This window comes from Rhincodon typus, chromosome 30, assembly GCF_021869965.1.
Source record: "Rhincodon typus isolate 14 chromosome 30, sRhiTyp1.1, whole genome shotgun sequence".
Taxonomy (NCBI): domain Eukaryota; kingdom Metazoa; phylum Chordata; class Chondrichthyes; order Orectolobiformes; family Rhincodontidae; genus Rhincodon; species Rhincodon typus.
In genome coordinates this window covers 20,571,227-20,583,683 of record NC_063361.1, presented here as the reverse complement: position 1 = coordinate 20,583,683, position 12,457 = coordinate 20,571,227, and the positions used below count along the sequence as shown (strand labels likewise).

The 12,457-nt window shown below is 41.8% G+C and overlaps 1 protein-coding gene across 1 annotated transcript in view; it reads left to right on the top strand.

Moving 5' to 3' along the window:
- nags (N-acetylglutamate synthase) overlaps positions 1-12,457 on the top strand; it is an 80,368-nt gene that overhangs the window by 39,362 nt on the left and 28,549 nt on the right. Inside the window, exons 2-4 of the mRNA XM_048614411.1 lie at positions 395-669; positions 7,199-7,412; positions 10,896-10,985. Coding sequence (XP_048470368.1) covers positions 395-669; positions 7,199-7,412; positions 10,896-10,985 — 579 coding nt within the window. The remainder of the gene's footprint in view (positions 1-394; positions 670-7,198; positions 7,413-10,895; positions 10,986-12,457) is intronic.

Sequence of the window (12,457 nt, the reverse complement as noted above, 5' to 3'; positions counted from 1 at the left end):
ATTTGTTTCAGCTTTGTTCCATGTTTCTGAAGGATTTGGGATTGGAATTCCTGACTAGGAGCTCAGTGTCACTATTAAAACAGTAACAAAGTGGCAATCCAACTCCTCAAAATATCCAGGTCCAAGTGTCTGCGTCTAGTTCTTTTTAAAAATTCAATAGAACTAAATTAGCAAGGACATGGGTTTTATTCTGGATGACTCCGATGGATTTTGAGGCAGGCTACAGAAGGACATACTCGACTTGACCCAGGGTTCATATGACACATGGTATTAAAAAAAACCCTATCAAGAAGCTATGGGAAGTGGCAGCTAAGTATGTAGATGATCTGAAAATAGATCTATTGCAGTCAGAAGTAATTTGTGGTATTAGCTAACATATCTTCATGTCTGTCAGGTGGATGAAGAGATCTTTTGTTCGAAAGAGATGGTATCCAGTCTGGCATTCGGCCTGGCGTTCCTGCAGCGAATGGACATGAAGCCTGTGGTTGTGATAGGATTATCATGTCAGCAGGCTGGAGAGCAATCAGACTCATTCACTGAAATCAAATCCTTATTACTCAAGAACTGCAGGATCCTAACTGATGCACTACACAGGAACTCAGCTGTCACGATGCCGTTTTTTAATGGGGGTTCCTTACTGAGAGCAGAGGAGACTTTGTCTCACAACAGGTACATATAACTTTTAGTACGAAAGTCAAGAGTGTTAAATACTAAAGCATCAATGATTCATAGATTGGAACATCAAGAATTGCATTGAGTGCCAGTGATGTACTAAGATCAATGACTTCTATGATATCATTGTTAACGAGCTGGCAAATTACACACTCTTGTTTCACTGTAAATTGCATAGCATACAACACAAATCAGACAAAAATGATCAATTTTCAGACAGTGATCTAGTTTCCCTAGCTCTAAAATTAGTAATGCTGATAAAGGCAAGGGAGGCGCTAAGGAGTATTCCTGACTCGTGGAACCAAGACCATATCATCGAACTGTTACCTCACACAACTGGGCGCTGAGTGCCTCTCAATGCACACATGCTCTATTAGTACCAGTAAGCTGTGGCAGGTGCTGAGCTGTTGTAGCTAAACTGCAAAATATTGGCAGTACAATTCCTGCGTTATGAAGAAACGTGGATATTTTCTCTGCTAACTAAGATTTCAGTATCATAGAAATTGAAGCTTTGAATTGCAACAATGTATCTGATTTTGTTAGTAAATCATTCTTATAGAGAAGAATAGGCATTCTGCATTTTTCGTTACAAAGGGAATTGTCGTCCCATTTCTGGCCACCCCCTCCCCCCCAACAAAAAACAGTCAATACATCAACATTGGGAATGGAAGGAAAATGCCTCCTCTATTCAGGAGTGCAGTGGAGCTCTGATTTTATTTACTAGTTTTTTTTATTAATTTCTGGGATGTGGGGATCATTGGCTGAGGCAATCTCTATTTGCTCTTGAGAAAGTGGTGGTGATCTGCATTCTTGAACAACTGCAATGCATATGCTGTAGGTACAGACGATCCCGTCAAGTGGGAGCTCCAGGGTTTTGACGCAGTGACAGTGAAGAAATGGCAATGTAATTCTGAGTCAGGATGGTGGGGGGCTTGGAGATGGGGGTGTTCCCATGTATCTGCTGTCCTTGTAGAGGTGGTAGAAGTTGAAGGTTTAGAAGGTGCTATTGGAGGAGACTTGCTAAGTTGTTGCAGTGCATCTTATAGATGATACACTCTGCTGCCACTTTGCACTGTTGGTTTTAGACAGAATGCCAGTAACGCAGACTGCTTTCATCCTGGATGGTATCAAGGTTCTTGAATGTTGTTGGGGCTGTACTCATTCAGGCAACTGAAGAGGCTTACATTACACTATTGACTATTGGTAGACAAGCTTTAGGGAGCCAGGAGGTGAGTTACTCAGTTCAGAATTCCCAGCATCTGACTTGCTATCGTAGCCACAGTTTTTATATGGCTGGCCCAGTTCAGTTTCTTGTCAATGGTAACCCTTGTTGATACTGGGGAAATCAGTGATGATAATGCCATTGAACATCAAGTGGCTATAGTTCGATTCTCTTTTGGAACTGATCACTGTAGGCACTTCCATGGCATGAATGTTACTTGCCACTTGTAACATAAGCCTGAATGTTATCCAGGTCTTATTGCAATTAGACACAGATTGCTTCAGTATCTGAGAGTTGCGAATGGTACTGAACACTGTATAATCATTAGCAAACATCCACACTTCTGAGCTTTTGATAGCAGGAAGGTTATTGAAAAAGCAGCTTCAGATGCCTGGGCCTTGGACACCACCCTCATGCAATAATGTTATTGGACTGAGATTATTGACCTCTAACAGACACAAGCAATTTTCCAATGTGTTAGGTAGGACTACAGCCAGTGCAGAATATTCCACTGACTCCAGTTTTGGGCTTCTCCATGCTGCATTCTGGTAAATGTGGCCTTAAGGTCAAGGGCAGTTCACTTCCTCTGTGGATTTCATTTTTTTTCATGTTTGGAGCAAAGTTGTAATGAGGTCAGGAGCTTGGTTGTCCTGGTGGAACAAAAACTGAGCATTAGTCAGCAGATTATTGCTGAGCAAGTGCCACTTGATAGCACTGTTGATACCACTTTCCATCACTTTACTGATGACTGAGAGTAGCCTTATGGATTTGTCCTGCATCTTGTAGGCAGAACATGCCTGGGCAGTTTTACACATTGTTGGATAGATGCCAGTGTTGTAGCAGTATTGGAACAGCATGGCTAATTCTGGAGCACAAGTCTTCAGTGTTATTGTGGGAATGTTGTCAGGCCCCATTGCCTTTGCAGCATCTGGTACCTTCACTCATTTCTTGATGTCAAACGAAATGAATCAAATGGACTGAAGATGGCATCTGTGGTGCTGGGGACTTCAGGAGGCAGCTGAGATGGATTATCCGTTTGGCATGTCTGGCTGAAGACAGACAAATCCTTCAGCCTTGTCTTTTATATTGATGGGCAGCATGGTGGCTCAGTGATTAGCACTGCTGCCTCATAGTGCCAGAGACTCAGGTTTGATTCCAGCCTCGGGCGATTGTCTGTGTGGAGTTTGCACATTCCCCCCTTGTCTGTGTGGGTTTTCTCCGAGTGCTACGGTTCCTTCCCAGAGTCCAAAGGTGTGCAGGGTAGGTGGCTAGGCCATGCTAAATTGGCCATTGTGTCCAGGGATGTGCAGGCGAGGTGGGTCAGCCATGGGAAATGAAGGGTTACAGGGATGGGATGCTCTTTAGAAGGTCGGTGTAGACTCAATGCTTCCACCTTGTAGGTGGAATCCATAGGGATTCTATGATTCTATCTACTCGACTCCCCCCATCATTGAAGATGAGGATAGATATGGGGCCTGCACCTCCAATGAGTCATTTAATAGTCCACCGTCATTCATGACCGAATACAGCAGGACTGAAGAGCTTAGAAATGAGCTGTTGGCTTTAGGATTGCTTAGCTCTGTCTACCACATACAGTTTTTCTCACTTGGCAAATGAGTAGTCCCATGCTGCTTTACCAGGTAGATGTCTCATTTTTAGGTATGCCCTCCTGCACTCTACTTTGAACCATGGTTGATCTTCTCGTTTGGTGGTTAATGGTAGAGTGGAGGATATGTTCGGACATTCCAGATTGTGGTCAAATACAGTACGGGCTGCTTCTGATGACCACAGTGCTTCTTGAACTTTAGGGGTTGAGTTGTTAGATCTGTTCAAAATCTCTCCCATTCAGCACAAGGCTAGTGCTAAGCAATGCAATGAAGGGTATCCTCAATATAAAGTCAGAACTTCGTCTCCACAAGGAATGTCTAGTGAATGTATAAACACAAACATATGCAGTTGTACGATATTCAGCCCCTCAAGCCTGTGGTGCCATTCAATAAGATCATTGCTAATCTGTTTATGTTCTGAATTCCACATTCCTACCCACCCCCAATAACCTTATTCCAGTGAAGCAAGAGAATCAATCTGCCTCTGGCTTTTAAAAAAAACAGCAATTCTCCCTCCACAGCCTTCTCAATCAGAGAGCTCCAATAAGTCAGAGTTCCAGACCAGGTGAGATTTGCAACCCTCTGACAGAAAAAGAACCCCCCACATATCTGTCCTAGAAGGGTGACCCCTAATTTTAAAACACTGTCCCCTAGTTTTCTGATCTCATTCACAAGAGTAAACATCCTTTCCAATTTTGGCTCCTACTTGTCTCTCCGACTGACGTGATCATGGACAGATGGATCTGCTACAGTTAAGTTGGAGAGGACAAGGTTAAGTATACTCTTCCCTCTTGTTGGTGGTCCTCACCACCTACCACAGGCCCAGTCAAGCAACTATGTCCTTTAGGGAGAGTTCAGAGAAAATGTCATAGAGTCATAGAGATGTACAACATGGAAACAGACCGTTCGGCCCGACTTGTCCATGCCAACCAGATATCCTGAAGTAATCTAGTACTATTTGCCAGCATTTGGCCCATATCCCTCTAGACCCTTCCTATTCAAGGTACCTGTCCAGGTGTCTTATAAATGTTGTAGCTGTACCAGCGTCCGCCACTTCCTCTGGCAGCTCATTCTATACACACACCACCCTCTGTGTGAAAAAGTTGCCCCATAGGTCCCTTTTAAATCTTTCCCCTCTCACCTTAAACTTGTGCCCTCTAGTTTTGGACTCCCCTATCCTGGGGAAAAGACCTTGGCTATTCACCCTATCCATGCCCCTTATGATTTTATAAACCTCTAATAAGGTCACCCCTCAGCATTTGATGCTCCAGGGAATATAACCCCAGCCTGTTCAGCCTCTCCCTATAGCTCCAACCCTCTAAACCAGAACTCAGTCCTGAGGAAGGGTCACTTGACCTTAAATATTAACTCTGCTTTCTCTCCACAGATGCTGTCAGACCTGCTGAGCTTTTCCAGCATCTGCACTTCTTTCCGTTTTTATGTCCTTTAGGACTTGGCTGACGCAGGTAGTAGTGGCACTTTTCAGCTATTCTTGATAATAGACATTGAAGTCCCCCACACGAACAACATCAGGAAGATACTACACACCCTGACACACTCATCACACTACCCTACATCGGGAACGCATCGGAACTAACCACAAGACTCCTATGACCGCTGGGCATCAGAGTGGCACACAAGCCCACATCAACCCTACGACAACTGCTCACCCGAACTAAAGACCCATTCCCCGCCGTGGACAGGACCAATGTTATCTATAAGATCCCCTGCAGAGGCTGTGAGAAACACTACATCGGACAAACAGGAAGGAAACTAACAACAAGGGTACACGAACACCAACTGGCTACAAAAAGACACGACCATACTCACTCATCTTAATCCATATGGATAAGGAGAACCACCACTTCGACTGGGACAACACCAAAATCCTGGGACAGGCTAAGCAGAGACAGGCACAGGAATTCCTAGAAGCCTGGCACTCCACGAAGAAAGCCATTAATAAACACATAGAATCCGACCTCACATACACTCCACTACGAAGGAAAACTGGAAGTGAGGCAATCCATCTCAACGGACCCCAGAGTTTAAAAACCAGGTGGGAAAACACACCAACACTTCATTGGAGGCTGCACTGATGATGTTACCCAGCATGGTAACGAAATGTCTGCGAAACAACAAACCAGCTCGGCGAGCCAACCAACCTCAACCTCCTACTCGGGGTAGATTCTCTGCCCTTGCCACGCTCAATACTTCTTCCAAGAGTGGGTGGGTAGGAGGAGGGGGGTTGTCTGTTTGCCCATGTTTGACTTAATGACTTCATGAGGTCTGGAGTCAATGTCGAGGTCTCGCAGGGCAGTATTTTCCTAACTGTAGCCATTGAGCTCCCACCTATGCTGAGTCTGTTTGTTCGGTGAGAAAGGACATACCTGGGGATAGTGAAGGTGGGATCTGGTAAATTGGCTGGAAGGTGTTATTCTGTGACAATGACTATAACAGTTTGTTGTTTGATTAGTCCATCGGACAGCTCTCCCAATTTTGTCGCAAGCCTTTAGATACTAGCAGAAAAGTCTTTGCAGGGTTAACAGGGCTGTGTGTGTCATTGTCATTTCTGGTGCTTTGTTTGATGCCAGGTGGTCTGTTTAGTTTCATTCCTTTTTATCAAACGTTGTGTTGGTTAGATACCACCGGGTGGCTTGCTTGGCTATTTCAGAGGGCACTTAAGAGTCAAGCATGTTGCTGTGGGTCTATGGTCACATCTAGGTCAGACCAGATGAGATTTTCAGAATTTCCTTCCCTATAGCACTTTAAGTTATTTTTGGGAAAATATAGGACTATATGTCAAAAAAAGATGTCACTCACATTCAACAGAAGGACTATCTAGCCTAAAAAGGTTATTATAAGGCTGCATGATTTTTGCTTTAATGGTCTTAGTTAAAATTTAGGAGCAAGAGGAACCAATTCAGTCACTCAATCCTCTTCCATAATTCAATTGGATTATAACCGATCTGTATCTTAATTCCATTATCCAAATTAGTTCTGTATAATGTAATACTCTTGACTAACAAAAATGTATCAATTTTCACTTGTAAACTCTCAATTGACCTAGTCCTTCCAGCATTTTGGAAGACGAAGTTCTGGATTTCCCCTGCTCTCTGTGTGAAGTGCTTCCAGGCTTTGCAGCTGAATGGTCTCTGTCTCTCTCTTACTCTCTCCCTCACACACTGTCTCTCTCACACTCTCTCTCATACTTGGACAAAAACAAGCCAGCTCGGCGAGCAAGTCAACAATCTCATCCACAACCCGAGCTACAGATTTTTGCCAATACTTTAAACTCTCTTCTCCCATCCCCGCTCCCTCTCCCCCTTTCACACCCTCTTTTTGACATTGTCTCTCTCTCTGTCACACACTCTCACTCCCTCTCTCTCCCCCTCTATCACTCTCCTCTTTCTCACTCTCTTTCACTCTGTCTCTCTCACACACTCACTCACTCCCTCCCTCCCTCTCACACACACCCTCTCTCTCTCACTCTCTCAAGGTCCTGCTCACCAGCTCTGAATTTCCTCTCCAGAGGAAACAGTTTACACCCATTTATTTTATAAAAGCATTTAATCATCTTAAGTGCGTTTTGCAATGATAGTGATCCTAGGGCCACTGGGCTACTTCAATTTCTTATGTTGTTTGACTGCCAAAGACAGCTACAATAGCAGTTGGACTGACACTGATTTTTATCATGTAGTTTTGGGAACGTAATATCGGTGGAGGAAGATCTATTAAATTGGAGCCTAGAGTCTGGTCACATTCCTATCATCTGCTCTGTGGGAGAGACCTCTGACGGACAATTAGTGCTTCTAAATTCCTTGGGTGTCGCAGCAACAATTGCCAAGTTAATGCAACCCCTGAAAGTGATGTTTCTGAACAATTCTGGAGGTCTTCAGGACTGTGACAGAAAGGTGAGTCAATTAGTTTTCTTTGCTTGTGCATGGTATGTCAGGATCTCCTATAATGGATAGTTAATTAGGTTGATATTCCACACGTAGAGTGTGAAAGCCTAGCAATTGGTCAATTTTTCATGTTTAAATAATTAGACACTCCATCACTTTAACTTTTTGGCTTCTTCCACTTCCAAGACCACCCGATGCTAGCTTGTACCCTCTACACACACTCTCTCAGTTTTCTGAATTGGTATTCTTTCTGTCACTCTGAAGTTGCTGCAGTGATTCTTTTAAATCCTTGCTGCCCTTTGGGTATAATAATGCTCCCCCACATTAAAGTGCTCAGTGGAGCACTACACAGGCAAGTATTCCTGATCTTGAGATGGTGTACAGTTTATCATCCTCTGCAGTCCGACCCACAACATTGGTAGACCCTACTTGGGAGAGCAGTTCTCAACCTTTGAGGTAAGAAGTGAAGGACAAATGAAAAGTGTAGATGAAGGTACTGAATATCAGAGGGTGTGTTCTGTTATGATTGAGTACAGCCACACACCACGTAAGTGAAAGATTTAAGTCAAATACTAAGTACCTACTCGATCAGGATAAAGCTTTCAAATACCAGAAACTGTCCTTGAAATTCATGAACCAAAACTTAAAAAGAAGCAACATTCATCCCTGAGGAAAACTCTACATTATGAATAATTGTACCATAGATACTTGGATCTTTTGTTCTCTAAACTCCTCCCAGCTAGTGTACGAGTGCTAAAAGATAATAAATGAACGATTCAGCAGTTTTTATGCTGATTCAGAAGAAATGGAACCAAATGAGGGGTTAAATGAAGAGGCGGAATGCACACTGGATCAGAACGTGATCCTTTCAGTTTTCTGGAACAGGCTTCTGATTTTCACTGGGTTGGCCTCAAACAGCAATATCAGATAATCTGGGATGACTATAACTTAGTATTTGTCTGTAATAAGAATCATTGTTATATTTCACTATTAAGAACAGAAAATTCTTAACAATTCCTCATTCCTGACTTGTCAAAGAATAGATCAATGGATTTCAAACTCAAATGTGGTTCTGTTTTTCACTATTGCAGAAGGAAAGTGTGGAGGAATATTTTTAATGTAGACTACATTTTCAAATTCACATTTAAGACAGTAAAATTCTCTCAAGTATTAAAAGTAATACCTCACACTTTCTGAATTTCCTTCCATATTATTTTAGAAAAAGAGTTAGACCATTATTTGAAGTTAAAACAGGAATGGAAGTGTGCAATAAGTATATTGAATTTTTACAAATCAGTCTATAATATTGAAAACTTGCTTCTTAGCAAATGTATCTTTTTGCGTGTTTTGTACACATTCATTTTGGGGATGGGTGGGGCTTCCCTGCAATTGGTCAATGCAATAGCTTAACAGCAGCTAAAGAACCCAGACACAAACGTAACACAGGATGGAATAAAGAAAGCCTTCCGAAGTTTTGATCAGAGTTCCTTCGCCCCGAATTCAAAGCTTGGCAAATGGACCAATTTACATAAAAATTCACAGATGTTTCAGAGTGGAACCAGCCATTCAGCTCAACCAAGTTAGAATTTCAGTTCTAATCCCACTTGCGCATTTTGTTCCTGAACCTCCTCCAACCCTTTTCTGATGCATTCATCTATTCAGACTAATTTTTCTGTTGACCTAGCTCACCCACAATCCTGGAAATGAATTCCTCTCAATTTCCTTTGTTAAAAAAAGTTTCTCCTCTTTGCTGTTGTCAATATTTTGACTTTAATCCTGTATTTCTGGCCCATCACCTACAGAAAACAATCTCCTCTGTTGTATCATTTCATTATTTTAATTGTATATTTATTGGTCCATAACCTTGTATTGTTCTATCAAGAAAGTCTCAATGTTTCAAGTCTTCCTGCATGCTTGTATTTCCTTCTACCAGAGAGTATCCAAGTAAATCTGGGTTGTACCATCTTTAAAGTATTAATAGTCCTCCTATAGTGAGGAAGTCAACACTGCATTCAGGATACCAACTGAGGCTTTTTTCAACATTTATATAGACTTATCATTAACTCTTAGACTTTCTATCCTACACCTCAATTTCTATTGTGATAATGCTATCAGCTAGAGTGCAGTCTTTCCTGTCTTGTTAACCTGTAAACTTAAATCCTTCTACCTTGCCACAACACTTCAGTCTACTGCCATTGATATTATTCTTTCACCTCATACTTTCAGTTAATTTCATTTTAGTTCATCTAACATCTCATCAATGTCTCTTTGCAGCTTCCTTTGGTCTTCAAAGGAATTGTATCTTTGAGTTGGGCATTTTCTGTGACTTTTAACACCATCCCTATGATTCCAAATCATTGACACAAACGATTAATAGAAATGGCTCTAGAATTGACCTTCCCGCCTTCCCCACAGAGCCAGTAACCAATCCCAACTACTCTGAAATACTCCTATTAACTCCTCCTCCCTGTTTTCTGCCATGTAAACAGCTTGTAAATCCAGTTTGCTGGGCTCCCTCTAAATCCATATCCTTTACTATATTCCAGTAATGTCCACAACAATATTGATGAAGCACCCAGATCAAGCTAAGCATTGTGCTGCTATTGGTTGAAAATCATGCACAGAAGAGTTTTGATGGTGCAGTACCATCACTGAAACAGGCATTTCTGGAAACACTAATTAGATGATTGTCTTGTATGTATTGAGTGTACTCCCTAATACCTTCCTTCTACTTTAATTAACAGTGCTGTATAGGTTTCTTTTGTTTATGGATTTGGATAGCACACCTCAGGAATTGGGTTGCAAATCAACACGGAGATGGAAACTTTTCTATCTATTGTCTAAAGATCCCACATTCCACAATTTTTGGCAACGTCAACCCAATTTCTGTTGATCACGTATGATCACATCACATCATAACCCATCCTTTTGGCTCAATTTGGCACTAAAACTTGCCGAGTCATTCAGGGATCATAAAAGTTGACTTGTGTTGGAAATGGATTGGAATTATAGCACATTCTTCAGGAAGGGTAAAGGGAGCTTTACTCTGCCTCAGCCTTTACTAGAAACTGACTTGAAGTGCTTAATGCAGCCTCTTCCCTAATTCATGTAGTTCATAGTTATACTAATTTAATATGTTATAAGCCGACCTGGGAATGCTTAATGCTGATAACGAGTGCATGAATTTGGAAAGGTGCTGCATTGTCCAATTTTATCAGCACCAATGGCCCACATTTTGATGAGCCTAACAATTCATTAAGGCATCAAGTTAATAATGCAGATTTTCCAGGTTTTAGTGTTATCCAGAATATTGTTTCATTCCACATCAAGTCCTACTAGGAGTAAGTATGGGTCACTGACCGGAAGAGTGCGGTAGCCATTCCTTCCAGCATCATTGGTAAAAGGTGCCTTCCCTGGGCATTGCCAGTTTCAGAGACTCTTCTGCAGCTGGCCTGCATTAGACAAGAAGACCTCATTGTAATTGTTTTTCAGTTTCGTCGTTCTCAAAGCGCCGCTTCAAGTGCCAATGGGCGTTTTCAACATCGAATCTCTCTTGGTACCAGATGTGGGGAAAACCTTCAGGTAGGTTGGTGGAATAATTTTGGCACCAGCCCATTAAGAAGATGGTTGGACATATACCCCACTTCTTCTCTGGTAAACCTGCTTCTACCGTCAGTGGTAGAAATTGGCAAAAGCGGACTTGTCTCTTTATGGAATTCCAAGTCCAATTATCTTTAAATGTAGGCCTATATTTTGATAACTCGGAACCCTCTTCTTTTATGCTGTTACTTATTATTGCACTTTTTTCCAAATCCATGAGATCTACAGAGGCAGTACGTTGGAGCACCAAATCTCTGTTGTAAATAAGGTGAGATACCAAATCAAAGCCAGAATGTTCCCCTGCCAAGACAGACAGAAATTTGAAGGAAAGCAGTCAGTATACAATAAGATGTGGAGATGCTGACTAGCTTGCTTGCTGTCTTGCCTTTATTTGCATGAAAAGCAAATTCACCCTCCTACTAAAAAGGGTTAAATCCGCAGATCAAAATTCATTCAATTCAAAGACTTTAGCATAATTGGCACAGAAAATTATTATACTGAATGGAGGCTGATTGCAAGCAAGTGCCAAAGTAACAACTTATTTACTAACAATATTATTTTACTGTTTTCCCTTTTAGCCCTCCTACAACCTTCCTGAACCCTGCACTCTACCCTTCTGGGAAGAGATTTCTCTCAGAGTGACAAAGCAGTTGATGAATGGTGCATGACAGTGACCTCGAGAGCATTTCTGATTTTCTCCTTTCTCTCTATGGGAGCATGCCTCAGCTATGTTCACCAGTGGCGATTTGAGATCAGGAATTTGCTGCATGAGGACTTGCCATACATCTCTTGCTGTCCCAGATGGGATTTAGATTAAAGAAAAGACCACAGAGGAGTGTTAATTTCAACAAATGAGGGCCAATAGGAAAACATGAAGTCAATGACAATTTTAACTCAGAGCTCATCCAGTAATGGGGGAATAATAATTTTTGCAGGCAAGGAGGATTGTGATGAAAGAATAGCCAGAGTTTGAGGAAATGAAGTATCTAATCAAGATATCAGGTCCAGGCGATCTCTTACTCAATTCCACTGTTTAATACTTGACTGCAACTAATAGTGTCTAAGTTCTTAACTTACTCAGTAACTTTCCTGTATTGAGAAGCAGTTTGCAATAACTTCGCAGTGCTTACTTCATTCCACACTTCCAAATGCAGGGAAATTATTTTCTTAGCTAATTAAGAGATCAACAGTCTATACGATAAACTCTCTACAATGGTCCCACACTATAATCAAATCAAACTACTGCAGATCGCTGGAAATCTGAAATAAACAAAAATGCCAGAGAAACTCAGCAAGTCTGAAAGCATCTGTGGAGAGAGAACAGTTAACATTTCAAGTCCAATATGACTTTCCAGTTCTAAAGAATACTCATACCAGACTCAAAATCTTATCTGAGATAACAAGGGCTAGAGCTGGATGAACGCAGCAGGCCAAGCAGCATCAGAGGAGCAGGA